Here is a 13,304-nt window from a genome sequence, read left to right as displayed (position 1 = left end):
CTGATCAGTTTGCTTAGCTCCGAGTAAGAGCTTAATTCTCCAAAAACCTTATTCTCTTCTCTGTTTGCTCTGATTTAATGGCGATGTTTTCATTTGTCGTATGTCTTATTGTCCAACTTTGAGACTTTATATTCATTCTGTCTTGGAGCTGAGTGTTTCATATAGAGAGCTTTTGCTTTGAGCTACCAAAAATTAGAGCAAGAAATGGTATCAAGCTTCTCCTTGGGTCAATGATGGCATCAGAGTCCTCTCCTCTTGGTAACCTTGGCCTTGATCCCAGCTTCAGTGGAGACACTTAACATTTTATACTTTGTTGAAATTAGCATTAACTTTATTTACATTTGCATGTGACTTTTTTTTCCCTCAGCATTTTAATGCTCTCTTGTTTTATTTTTGCACTACCTCTATTTTTGTGTCACAAAATTTTAATTGCTCTCCATTAAATATTTCTCTACCTACGTTTTCCTGAACCTGGTGAGGAATAGTATTCCTTGGACGTAATATGCAAAATCATGGTATGATGTGTAAACTCTGTGAAAGGCCTAGATTTTAGTTGTTGTGATTAAATTGGGTTTTTTTTCCATTCTTTTTCATAGGATGTTTTCTCATTCCCTTGATTCGTGTGACAGATCATGATTTGAATTCCTTACTTTTTCTCCTCACTAAGTATAAAACAACTTGATACCCTGATCATTTCATAGAGCAGCTTCATTGTTTAAGAAGATTTGTCTTTCTGCTGTTTTTTTGTCCCTCGTCTCTCTTGTTCTGTGGTATCATCAGATTCCTGAAATGGTCCTTGTCCCTCTTCTCTTTATCCACTTAAACATCATCTCTTCTTTTAGACTTTACCTTTCTCCATGAACTGTTGTGCCTTTTGGTACAGTTTCATGACAAATACAACATTACTATTTTTGTTTTCTCATCTTCCCACAAGCATGCTTGAAGTAATGATTCAGAGTACATATATGTGCCTCAACACTCAGATAGAATACTTAAACCTTCTAATGTACTGGAAACTGGGAAAAGAAAAGATACAGTTCAGGATGAAGGTGCACTGATACTGCTGTGTGGGAAATAACTTATGCCCTGACTGTAAGCAGTAGTTGTCCTTCATCTATATGGAGGCTAAGAGAATGTTGTTTCCTTCTGTTCATGTAAGTAATAAGGGAGGGGATGGGTGAAAGAAAAATTGAGCTTAGTTTTTCTTTGTGCAGTTCTTATATGCAAATGTAACAAGGCTTTGATATGCAAATGTAACAAGGCTTTGATTTATACCCCTGTGTACTGTACTGGATCATAAGTCTGTCTTAACATGTCGAGCATGCATGCTGTTCTGTAAGTCTTGCTTATAGTGATACACCTGTTGAAAGAACAATGTTGTTGATGACAAAGTATGCTCTGTTTTTAATGGAAGACCTTAACAAGGAATCTCTGAGTTGCTATTTTAGGATTTTCTTTAACCTCCAATAGGCTCATATTTGTATGTTTCTTTCTGCAGTGAGTATTATTTCAGCACAGAAAATTTGGAAAGAGACTTCTTTCTGAGGAGAAAGATGGACCAACAAGGATTTCTGCCTGTTTCATTGATTGCTAGCTTCCGTCGGATGCAAGCTCTGACTACAAATGCTGCACTCATTTTGGAGGTAAAATAATTCAGAAGTACATTTGTAGAAAGTTGCTTGGTTAATTTTGTACTGCTATTTAAAGTCAGTGCTATGAAGTTAAGAAGGATTTCTGTTTGCAATGACGAGGATTTTATAAAGAGGCTATAAATGGCAAAGTTTGTGGGTTTTTCTTCTTTTTTGGATGGTGCTGGATATGTAAAGATTTTAAAGTTGTTATATGCTTGTCACACAGGCCCTAAAGGACAGTACAGAAGTTGAAACTGTGGATCAGAGGATAAGAAAAAGGGTTGATCCAGAAAAGTGGCCAATTCCAGGTCCTCCTCCATGCAGTCTGCCACCGACTGACTTTTCTCAGCTCATCAATTGTCCAGAATTCATACCAGGCCAAATTTTTGGCTCACATATTGGTAAAGGATTTATTTTATAGAAACATAAGTTTAGAACCATCTATCTAGCTTAGGAAGTTTGCCTCTTGATACTGATTTCATAACAGAAGTTGTACGTTTGGTAACAGTTTATTCAGCTGGTATGCCTGTACAGCCTTGCAGTTGCCAAGTCACATGGCTGGCACGGCTGATGTGAAGTAGATAAAAATGTCTCTTATGTGTTACAGCTGTGGCCATTCTCCAGAATATAGTATGATGGACTACAGTGCTTTAGTACAGTAGTAGAAGTAGTAATAGTAATCTTACGTTAGTCCTAAAATCTGCTTCATTTTGGTAGCAGCTGAAGTTAACTCTTTATTTGGTCCGTCCTGGTTTTGGACGGGGATCTCATTCACATTATTAGTAGGAAGATGGTGTTGTTCGCTGACAACCCTTGGCAAGGAAATCTTTTACTAAAATGTTGGCTGGGATTAAATTGGAAGAATGAAGACTGAGTTAGGCACCCGTCCATAAAGCTAGAGGATGGTGTGGAGAAAATATGTCCCTAATGATGCTGCTCTTGTTTTCTGAATAACACATAATTTCTCTCAGACTGCTAGAAACTTTCCACGTAAATAAGTTGCTAGAATCGATCTTTTCTTAAAATGTTGAGTGAACTGTGAAAAGCCATCTCCTAAAAATGAAAAGGAATTCCGCTGATCAGTGTATATTTAAGCAGAGAGGTAGAAAAATGGTAGCTGCGGTTAAAAGAACTACTGTTTTCCACTGCTAGAGTCTGCACCAAGTTCTCCAAGAATGGGAAGCCTGCTGAGTCCAAAGGAAAACGCTGAAATGAGTAATTTTCAGACAATGTCTAAAGGATTGTCTACAAGTTTGCCTGATTTGGACTCTGAACCTTGGATAGAAGTGAAGAAGAGGCATCGTGCATCCACAGTCAAACTAAAGGTAAAATCGAAAACCTTTGAGTTATGCTCAAATAAACAAATGCAAAACCTGGCAACTTTCAGATTATACTGTAAAACAAGATTTTTTTTTTTATGTCTTAACGTATGTGATGCTTGATAATGCAATACAGTTAGCGTGCGTACTTCACACTCTACCAAACCTAGAATAGCTAAGTGCATTTAAAATCCTGATCCAAAGCTCACTAGAAAGAAAAGGAAATACTGTTGGTTTTTTTTTTCTGCTGAGGGACAGTTGTACCTGTTGATTATTGAAAAATGTATTGTAATGTGCATTGAGAATTGTTCTAAAAGCTTATGGCAGAATTATTTAGAACAGTAATTTACTTAATAAACAGCTGAAAGGGGCTGTATTGTTTCTAATTCCCGTACATTTATTTATTGAAAATGTTCTATCATGTTCTATTTGTCTCCCATGTGGATAATCACTATCCAATTTGAATATAAAATGCATCACCTTTTCCAACTCAGGAAAGTGTTCCTATACCTGATCAAACATCAGATCAACAACAGCCACCCCCACCTCCAGAGGAACAAGAACAAGAAGAACTTGATTTTTTGTTTGATGAAGAGATGGAACAAATTCAAGGTCGGAAGAATAAATTTACTGATTGGTCAGACAGCGACTCCGATTATGAAATTGATGATCAGGACATAAACAAGATTTTGATTGTAACACAGACACCACCGTATATGAGAAAACATCCTGGTGGAGATCGTACTGGCAACCATGTATGCCGTGCAAAAATTACATCAGAACTTGCTAAAGTTATCAATGACGGCTTATACTATTATGAACAGGATTTGTGGATGGAACAGAGTGAAAATGACACTATGATGAAGGTAACTCTCTTCATTTTTGACATGAAAACCATGCCTTTCCAAACAGTTCCAAAATTAATTTCCGCCATCTGCTACGTAATTGTAAAATGCTACACTTTTTTGAAAGAAAAGTGACAGTGGTTGAATTGACAGGTCTGTTGAATTCTCTTTATTTTGATAATATTGTAAACAGTTGAAAGCAAAATGAGCAAGTTCTTCTTGTCACGGATTTGACCAAAACCATTGAATGAATATTTTTTGGAACTATTTTTAACATTTTGGAGGTGGTTCAATTTTTCCAGTGTTTTCTTGTTCTATGAATAGCTTGTTTCATAGCATTTGCAAACTCTTGCCACGGGGGAAGTGGGCACACTTCTGAGGTGAGATGATAAGAGAGGAAGGTAATACAGTCATTTTAACGTAGTTTTATACTGAGGTTCTGTTCACCTTGTAGCTTGTTAGAATGATAGCTCAGTGAGCAAATGAAACTTTGGATTGCACACCTTATTTTATTATAGAAACCCTTTTATTTCCTAGCCTGTACATGGACCTCTGTCTTTGAGGATTTCAAAACTTTAGAAGGAGATTGTCAGCTTTGTGATTTTAAAAAACAATATTTATTTTTAAATTATTATTTCTTTTAAAAAATATACTAAGCAGCTGTAAAATTACAGATGAGTTGAACTCCAGCACTGCATAGGCAGGGGACAACATGGCACGCTGCAGTCCTGTCTCTTACTGCTCTTGGTTTATTAAGAAACCCCTTCTTTTGTGCGAGCGAGCCCAGCAAGTGGCAAGTCCGTAGGCAATCCCACTGTATCACTAGCAGGTATTAGGTGTACAGAAATACAAAGGTACCTAAAGACTAAGTGGTGAGGGGAAGGAGCTTTATCTCCATAAGGACAAACGTGGGCTGTGGGGCGGGGAGGAAGGGGGGAAGTAGCTTAAAGGATGAATGGAACATGCGGGGACAAGAAAGAGCTGACAAAGATAGGAATGACTGTTGAGAATAAGAGCAAGAAATAAAGGTAGAATCCACAATATGGAGTTTTTATTACAAAGCAAATGGACCAAGACAACCAGCAAACTGGAAAAGGACAGTGACAAATAGCACACAGCAAGAGGAAATATTTTCTTTTTTGTTGTTGTTGTTATGTTCTTGACAAAGATTTAAACAAGATTTTGCACACGCAGCATGCACACGCACACGTGTCCCACCCCATCTTCAGCTGAGTAGGGGCACGAGTGATTTGAGATGCTGCCACACATCTTGGAAAAATCCCATCCTTTCACAGTTTAAGCTACCAGTAAAAAAAAAAAAAAAAAGCTGAACACTTTATTTACAAATACTGGCTTTTCTTTAGATGTAGCCTGAGGAAGGGGGCAGGGCCTGTTCTGCTCCCCTAAATTGCTAGGACCTTCCTTGGCACGCTTACTGCACGCTTACTGCAGAAGGAGGGTGGGTTTGGGCTTGGCAAGGGGGAGGATCTCAGTCATTTCTATTTCTTATTTGTCTGTGAAAATTCACGTGTAGATAGCCTTACCTGCCTCCATTTGCCCGTTTGTTGGCATAACTGTTTCTTTTAGCTAGTGTAGTGTGAGCTGCCTTAGGTTATATACAGTGTTCACGGCAACTTTTTTACAATGCGTGCTAGACACTCTTTCCCTCTTCCTTAGAAGAAATCTGTACTAGCTGTGTATGGGTAGTTTTGTGTCAATTGGGGCTGCTTATTTTCTCTTTTATGAAGTTCACCTGTTTCTCAGGATGGTATCCATTATCGTGCTTTGCGTTTACAATTTGCTTTCTCTAATTCAGCAAGAGATTGAGAACTTCAGGAAGCTAAATCTCATTAGTAAGGAAGAATTTTATAATCTTGCACCAGAACCGATTGCTGATCCAACCCAAGAAGTTCCTCCAGGACCTCCGGGGTTACAGAAAGGTAAGTAATATGTTTTTTGTTTTGGTTTTTTTTTTTTTTTTTTTTAGAATCTCTGTAATAAAGATCGATTTTGTAGGTGTTTTAACACAGGTAGAAAGAGTTAATTTTGGGTCACTCAGCAGTCTGAGGGGCTTTTTCTTTGCTAATTTTTCAGTGTCAGCTGTTCATCAGTAGCGTAGTTTCTATTGAATTAGAAGAAGCTGGTACTCATACTCTTCAGGATATATATGAGCATCAACAGGCAGTGTTCTATTTTGTTGTCACTCACCATATACCAACACCAGGTGCTCTTTGTGTAACTTGGCATTTACAAAGTGTAAAGTAACAGCTAGTGATGCTGTGAAACATTTTCTAGAAACCAGTATTTTTATGGGAAACGGGGATAGAACGAAGTGAGATTAGAAGAATTTCCTACTTGTACCATAACCTTACTGAGCAGTCACAATGTCCAAGTCTTATCTTTTGAGGTATTTCTGATATAGTAGTAGTATTAACATTTACTAGGATACACGCTAATAGCATCTTTAAAGTAGTTGAAGAAAACCACCTCACCAAAAAGCAAGAATGTGGTTACACTTCCACCAATGTTTTTTTTCCATTACTTTGCCAATGTAGATACACAAGTACAAGCAGGTAATAAAGAAGTGGGCTTATGTTTTCTAGCAAAGACATGCTTGAAACATTATTTCATAGTTTTGAGCAGTTTGTACTGCTTCTACGCCAAGTGCTTTTGTTAATTTGATTATCCTTTGGGGATGATGTAGTTCACTTGAAATGAAACAGGCCTTTAAGATAGCAGATACTAGGGGAACTTAGGCGTTGAAATCCTAAGTTTCCTTTGAAAACGAATGTTTTCTCTTTCCTGCCTACAGATTTAGAAGAGGAGTCAGCTTGTAATTTAAGTATTGAAGTACCTCCAACAGCAGCAATAGCTCGATCGCTGCCAACAGCAGTTCCAGATTCCCCCTGCGTTCACCCTGGCTTCACTCCGCGAACACCTCGCACCCCGAGGTTACAGGATCCCAACAAAACACCCAGGTTCTACCCCGTTGTTAAGGAAGCACGATCCATTGATGTAAAGGTAAACGGAAAGACGTAATATTTTTTTTAAACCAGAAAAGGCCTATAAAACTCATGTCTGTGCATACAATTCAACAAGAATGAAAAGGCAAAAAATGAAATGCTCGTACTTTTTCATTGTTTATCTTCAAAATAGTTACCATATTAATTCTTTTTTATTTCTATAAAATGGTTTCCGAGTTTTCTCTGTAACATTTCTTAGAAGTCCTTGCTGAAAAAGTGTAATGTCTAAAGAATTTTAATTTGTTACATAAGACTAATCTTAAGGTTATGAAACTGGAGCGTTGTGACTTCATAATGTGTTCGATAGAATATAAAATTTTTAGAACTTTGTTTTAAGAGGGAAAGAATGAGTGAAATCAAATTAGGGAAATAAATACTTCATTTACTTCCTTAGGCTCCAAGAAAAAGGAAAACACGACACAGTACAAATCCTCCCTTAGAATGCCACGTTGGTTGGGTGATGGATTCCAGAGACCACAGGCCAAGAACTTCCTCTGTGAGGTAAATTTTTTTTTTTGTCATAGAAAATTTGTTCGCAATGTCATTAGTTCTCACTGCTAATGGACAAATAGGCTGCGATAAAAGACAATTTATAAATACAGTGGAAGCAAGAAAAGAGTGGTCAAGAAAAAGAGATAGAATACAAGGCTCTCTGGAAGTAAGCTAGCTAAACTACGTTCACAACGTTGTTTCTTGATCCATGATATAGTAGCAGTAATATTACTTGAAGTACTGATGTTCGCGTCAGTGATTTTTGCTTTTAAGTGGTCATTTAAAATCGGGCATTACAGTAATGTTTATCATGATCCAAAACTGCCTGGCTTTTGACATATTAGCACAGAATCTGATTTTCTTGAGGTGCTCCCGAAAACAGATGACTGGGACCCCAGGCATGCATTGCAGTGGTCACCAGGTGACTGTACTATTCTGAGAGCTCTTGTGTAGATCAGAATGGTTGAAAACCAATTCTGTAGAAAAGCACTGTTTATAGGACAGAAATAAGTTTGGGGTTTTTTTCTTATTCTTCAGCAGTTCCAATGCTTCGCCTTCAGAAGGAGCTCCACTAGCAGGAAGTTACGGGTGTACCCCAAATTCTCTTCCGAAATTTCAGCATCCTTCCCATGAACTGTTAAAGGAAAATGGCTTTACTCAACAGGTGTACCACAAATATCGTCGAAGGTGCCTAACAGGTAAGCCACTAAATGCGCTTCCTAAAAGTTTAGGTAGAAGTTACCAGGTGTCATCTGATACCAGTTTTCTCCACATTGTTCCTAATCCTTAATTTTTCTTGGGCAAGGAAAGCAAAATTTATTTGATGCTTCTATTTTACGAACTCTGCTTTCCATTTAACTTTACATTCCCTGACAAAAAAAAATTACCCTCAAATTTAAACTGAAGTTACTGGAAGATCTTGTGTGTCTATTACTAATGGAAAAGCACTTGAAAATATTCTGCTGAAAAATTAAAACTAGCTTTTTTTTTTCCCTTTCTTTTTTCTTCCAGATAGGAAACGGTTGGGAATTGGCCAGTCCCAAGAAATGAACACACTTTTTCGTTTCTGGTCGTTTTTTCTGAGAGATCACTTTAACAAGAAAATGTATGAAGAATTCAAACAACTTGCTCTAGATGATGCAAAAGAACACTACAGGTATTCACTTCTTCCTGGAAGTTAAAAACCATTGAGCTCTCACCATTCGTTTTAATGATTGTGAAGTTTACATATATCTGAAGTGAACACTTTTTAGTATTGGCTTTGACTCTTTGCAAATCTTTAAAATAGAAGTCTATGTAAGTTATTTTAATAGCAAAAATCTGTTTGTATATATTTGTGCTTTGCAGATAAATAGCTAAACGTGCAGCACTTCCTGACTTGTAATCGGCCCTAAATTCTACAAAGTCCTGTAACTTGTTGACCGTGACAAGTCAGCTCTATACTTACTAACGCTCATAAGATTCTTCCTTCCATAGGTGAAGACATTCTTAACCTCATTCAACTTGTTCAAACTGCTTCTTGCCTTCCAAAAAATACCAGAAAAATGACCACAAAGGAAATTACCACTGCCCTTTTAGCCCTTTGATATTATTCCCTTCCTCTAGTTCCCCCACCTCTATTTCTCTTAGCCAAAGAGACAAAGTAGCCCAACACTTTGAATGCCAAGTGAGGACGTACTGGCTATGGAAATCCTCAAGGTCGGATACGTTGTCTGAGACTGCAGACTGTTGGTCCCTAGGGTGCAAGGGTGGCTTTAATAATACCTTGTGTCTCTGCTCTGAGCTTTTTTGACGCTCTGTGATTATCCAAGGATACATTTACCAGGAGAAACTTCAGAAGGCTCTTAAGGGGACTAAGGTGGCAGCAGATGAATGTGGAACAGAAGGGGGTCCCAGCTATCTAGAGGCCCAAGGCAGCTCTGGTGATGGTGTGGCAGCCAAAGCCAGAGTGTTACTAAATACTGAGCTGGAAACCCTGGTGCTGGGGTGTGTGGGAGCTGAAGGAACACCGAGTCCTGCCCCATGCATCGGGTTTTGCAGTGATGGTGGGTTAGGCTGGCTTTTGGTCCGACCCACTATGGTTGGTTTTATGTTAAAACTGTGTATGCAAACATCCTGAAAATGTGAAAGCATTCGTCTTCATTTTGTGTGTGTGTATGCTGTCTACACTTCATAAGTTGAAGCCATGGGACAAACCTGATTTTCCTAAGTCAGTTTTGATTATTTGTGAAGGTGTTTCAGAGCAATAGGTTGAAAAAAATTGATGTGAAAAGGAAGTAGTTTTTATGAGAAGGGTAAAATGAGACTATGCCGTTTACTTAAATACAGGGAGAGACTGAAAACTTGCATCCTTCTGAGGAATGAGGAACCTATGTATCAGGTTTTTGTACCCCTTTGTTTTGTTACAGGTACGGATTGGAATGCTTGTTTAGATTTTACAGCTATGGCCTAGAAAAGAAATTCAGGCAAGAAATATTCAAGGATTTCCAAGAAGAAACAAAGAGAGACTATGAAGCTGGTAATTATCATGGGCCAGTCACTGCTCACACCAGGGTAACCTTTGGTTGGGAGATAATCCCAGTTCCTTGGCACTGACTTGTTAACTAACCCAAGAGCAGCTTTCCTTCATGCTCCTCGTATCTTAAGGTTCTCTTTAAACATATAGTTACCAGTGAATAAATAAGTTTTTAATTAAAATCTGACCTTTGTAAATTGGTAAAATTATCTTTTTCTATTCTTAGGTCAGCTGTATGGACTGGAAAAATTTTGGGCTTATCTAAAATACTCTCAGCACAAGACTCCAGCCATTGACCCCAAACTGCAAGAATACCTTAGTAAATTTAAGAGACTGGAGGACTTCAGAGTGGATGTAAGTTTCAACGCCTATACGAATATTTTTACTGCAAGGTAAACTGAGAACAGTACTTAATTTCAAAAAAAGGCAGCTTTACAAATCCTGTCAATGACTAGAAAAAGCATGATTAAAAAATTAAATTCAAATGAAAAATGCAGCTTTATTCTAGACGTTCTTTTTTTAACCCAAGTATGGTGCTGAGGTGTGGTGGCTAAAATATAAGAAGTGGTGATCCATTTTCATTGTGTAATGAAATAAATAGCAAAAAATAGCTTGCTTATCATCTGGTGACTTCTATACTGTTTAAGAATTTGGCAAATGAATTAATGCCCACCTGGCATTTCTTAATGAACAGTGACAGGCATTGTCCTTGGTGAGACTTTATCTGCCAAATCCAATGTACCCTTCCTGTAGAATGCTGAATTCTTAAACTGCGTGATTCTAGAGTGTGGTGCTGCCATGCTTTTCGCAACTGGGTTATGGTGCACTACGTTACCATTGTCCTCTATAATCCTCCATTTTCTAGGAGCTGGCAAACATCTGGGCAGCGACGATTAAATAATGCTGTAAGACTGTTTAAGGTCTGCAGTATGTCATGCACTTGCACTTCTAGCTAAACGGCCAGGAAAGCTTTAGAATCTCATCAGACAGTTGTGAATAACTAAGATTGCTAGGCCTAACTAAGGGCCTAATTATGGAATGCTCTGTCTTTTTTTGATCCTTTAAGGATATGAAAAGGCAAATACCTGGCCTTACAGGAAAACATTTAACACGTTGCCAATGTTTATTTTCAGCCTCCTATTAGTGAAGAATCTGGCAGAAAGAGACCGGTTGCTGCAACAGGTGAGGATTCAGGTCATCGCAGACATCAGTCTAATTCTTCTAAAACACTTGCCGCTAAACCTACGGCTGCCTGTCAGTCCCAGGCACTGGGAAACGTTACCAGTGGGAATACTCTGCAAGCATCCATAGGCCATAACAGTGCTGCCACAAAATCTATAGAAAGTGATGTACCAGAAAAATAGACTTAGGATGAGCTTGCGCCCTTGAGAATCAACTTTTACATCTTTTACAACTTTTAATTTGGAGATCTTCAAGGTGAGCCAATCTAATATGTGATTAAAAGTGTATGGGAAGACAAAAGGATTGGATTCTCTTTTTCACAGGATTTAGTTCCAAAACACTTACCCTAGGAGAGTTGCTCTTGGTTTTGGGATCATCGGAAGGATCCTAGGGAAGATTCTCTGGCTTCAGTATTGCTTTCCTCAAGCTTTTGTTTACAAAGAACTGCATTCCTTGCATATGCAAAAAATACTTGGGGGATGCCTTACATTTCAGCTCATATTTCTTAAAAAAGGTATGATATAGCCATGTTATTTACTGTGCTTTCTTTACCCAGATTTTCCCATTATTTGTATGTTACCAAAGCAAAAAAGATTGTTATATGTAGAATTTTAAATGTAAAGGAAGGATCTATGTGATTGGTTTGCTCTTGAATCTAACTATTAAAAAGTATGTTTTTGTGCAAAAACACATTCGAGAACGTGCAGCTATATATCGAAACTGCATTTCTCGGTTCTATTTAAAGACATAGTTTCTATTTTTTTCAGGGTCTCCATAGTTAGTATTTTATTAAGTATGGAGTTTGAGTGGACATAACTGGGATAGTTTTGCAGATATTTCCTTCAGTACTGGTTCTTAATAACTCAAGCAACAGAAAAATACAGGAGAAAATGGATCTGTTGATTTCATAGTGTCTTAAATTAACATATAGTATCTACAGTTTGTGCAGGTTGTTAAAACAGCAAACTATTCAAATTATTCTTGGCTTGAGAGGTGTCTTCATTTGAATTCTCTTATGATTATGAAGTACTCTATAACAGGAGAGGCGTAACTTAAATTTTTTCTCCGTATTTCAAGTAATAAAAATGAGCTTGGAGGGAAACAAAGTATTCCTTGTAAATTCTATTTTTTGCTTTATTTTGCAATATCTGAATGAAGTTCTGCTTAAATTGTGCTAGCTAAGCCTAAATAATTTCAAACAGGTCTAAATACAGTTTCACTGAATGTAAATTCTCCAAATACAAATCCATTTCTGTAGCTGAAAGATGGGGATTTTTATATCCTGTAATTTCTTATTAACTTCATTACTTTGTTTTTAAAGACTCAAAAAGAACAGAGTGGGTGGGTGAGAAGAAACTCGGCTTTTTGTTAGTTAACTGCAGAAAAGACTTCAGTTAACTTTTAAACTTAAAAAGTTCTGCCTAGCACAACTGCCTTAATCCATGAAGGTGGCCTGACTGCACAGCCACCTGTGGGGTTTTAAACTTGCATCAGACCTCCGAGGTTATAACAAGTCCATTAATTTTTCTGTCATTGTCTTGTGAACATCAATGAAACAAATTATGAACGTTTGCATTGCAAAGGAGTATATGTTAGCAGTGGCCTTCCCAACAGTTAATACAATTTCAATACAAAATCAAGCCTTTTGTTAAGTGGCCTGTTCTAAATGGATTTAAATGAACACATACCGATGTTTTAAGTAATATCCTATAAATATGCTGAAGTGACACATCTCAATCCTGTGTTTGATCCATGCCTTTTGCTATCCAAGAAAATGATGCCAGTGTAAATTTGGATTGAAATTGTATATACAAGGAACAGATTTAAGATATTTCCTTTCACTTTTTCATTGGAAAATGTGCAGATTAAGCTTTTGGTGTGTGTAATTTTGTGATATCTTGACAAATTTTATAAAAACAACAACAACAAAAAACCTAATACTGTTGTATATCAACTTCTTTTTCCCCAAAGTGTGAAGAAAAACAACCTGAAAGAGTGTAAGGCTGTAGATTTGCATGTGAATTTCCATTGCCTCTGCTGCACTAAGGTGTCAGGGAAACCCAGCCTGCTGAAGGCTGGAGGAGTGGTTCTTGGAATGAGCCACCTTTCTTCAAGTTCAATATCGATGTGGTTTTTTCATATGACTGGGTATTTGTCAAAGAAAAGTATGACAGGTTAATGATAAATACAGCTGAAAGAAAAGAGAGTGAATACTTTACCTGCTTTCTGTCCTGTTGGCCTCTATAGGGCTAGTTGCTTAGACAGTGTCCCTTTATTTAGGTGGAAAAAAACCCACC

The 13,304-nt window shown here is 37.6% G+C and overlaps 1 protein-coding gene across 3 annotated transcripts in view; it reads left to right on the top strand.

Moving 5' to 3' along the window:
• Nucleotides 1-13,304, top strand: part of LARP1B (La ribonucleoprotein 1B) — a 33,957-nt gene extending 20,653 nt beyond the window's left edge. For 2 of the 3 annotated variants that reach the window (XM_075501096.1, XM_075501097.1), the window contains 12 exons: nucleotides 1,499-1,643; nucleotides 1,858-2,032; nucleotides 2,784-2,956; nucleotides 3,445-3,816; nucleotides 5,612-5,735; nucleotides 6,608-6,816; nucleotides 7,213-7,319; nucleotides 7,848-8,008; nucleotides 8,322-8,466; nucleotides 9,719-9,828; nucleotides 10,052-10,179; nucleotides 10,959-13,304. In XM_075501096.1, the coding sequence (XP_075357211.1) occupies nucleotides 1,499-1,643; nucleotides 1,858-2,032; nucleotides 2,784-2,956; nucleotides 3,445-3,816; nucleotides 5,612-5,735; nucleotides 6,608-6,816; nucleotides 7,213-7,319; nucleotides 7,848-8,008; nucleotides 8,322-8,466; nucleotides 9,719-9,828; nucleotides 10,052-10,179; nucleotides 10,959-11,189 (2,080 nt within the window). In that variant the 3' untranslated portion in view covers nucleotides 11,190-13,304. Of the gene's footprint in view, nucleotides 1-1,006; nucleotides 1,155-1,498; nucleotides 1,644-1,857; nucleotides 2,033-2,783; nucleotides 2,957-3,444; nucleotides 3,817-5,611; nucleotides 5,736-6,607; nucleotides 6,817-7,212; nucleotides 7,320-7,847; nucleotides 8,009-8,321; nucleotides 8,467-9,718; nucleotides 9,829-10,051; nucleotides 10,180-10,958 lie in introns of those variants that run through there. The other variant, XM_075501098.1, reaches the window with a different exon arrangement.

The sequence above is a fragment of the Mycteria americana genome, chromosome 4, assembly GCF_035582795.1.
Source record: "Mycteria americana isolate JAX WOST 10 ecotype Jacksonville Zoo and Gardens chromosome 4, USCA_MyAme_1.0, whole genome shotgun sequence".
NCBI classification, from domain to species: Eukaryota; Metazoa; Chordata; class Aves; order Ciconiiformes; family Ciconiidae; genus Mycteria; species Mycteria americana.
The sequence above is the reverse complement of the archived record's forward strand: the minus strand, read 5'-3'. Positions and strand labels throughout refer to the sequence as shown.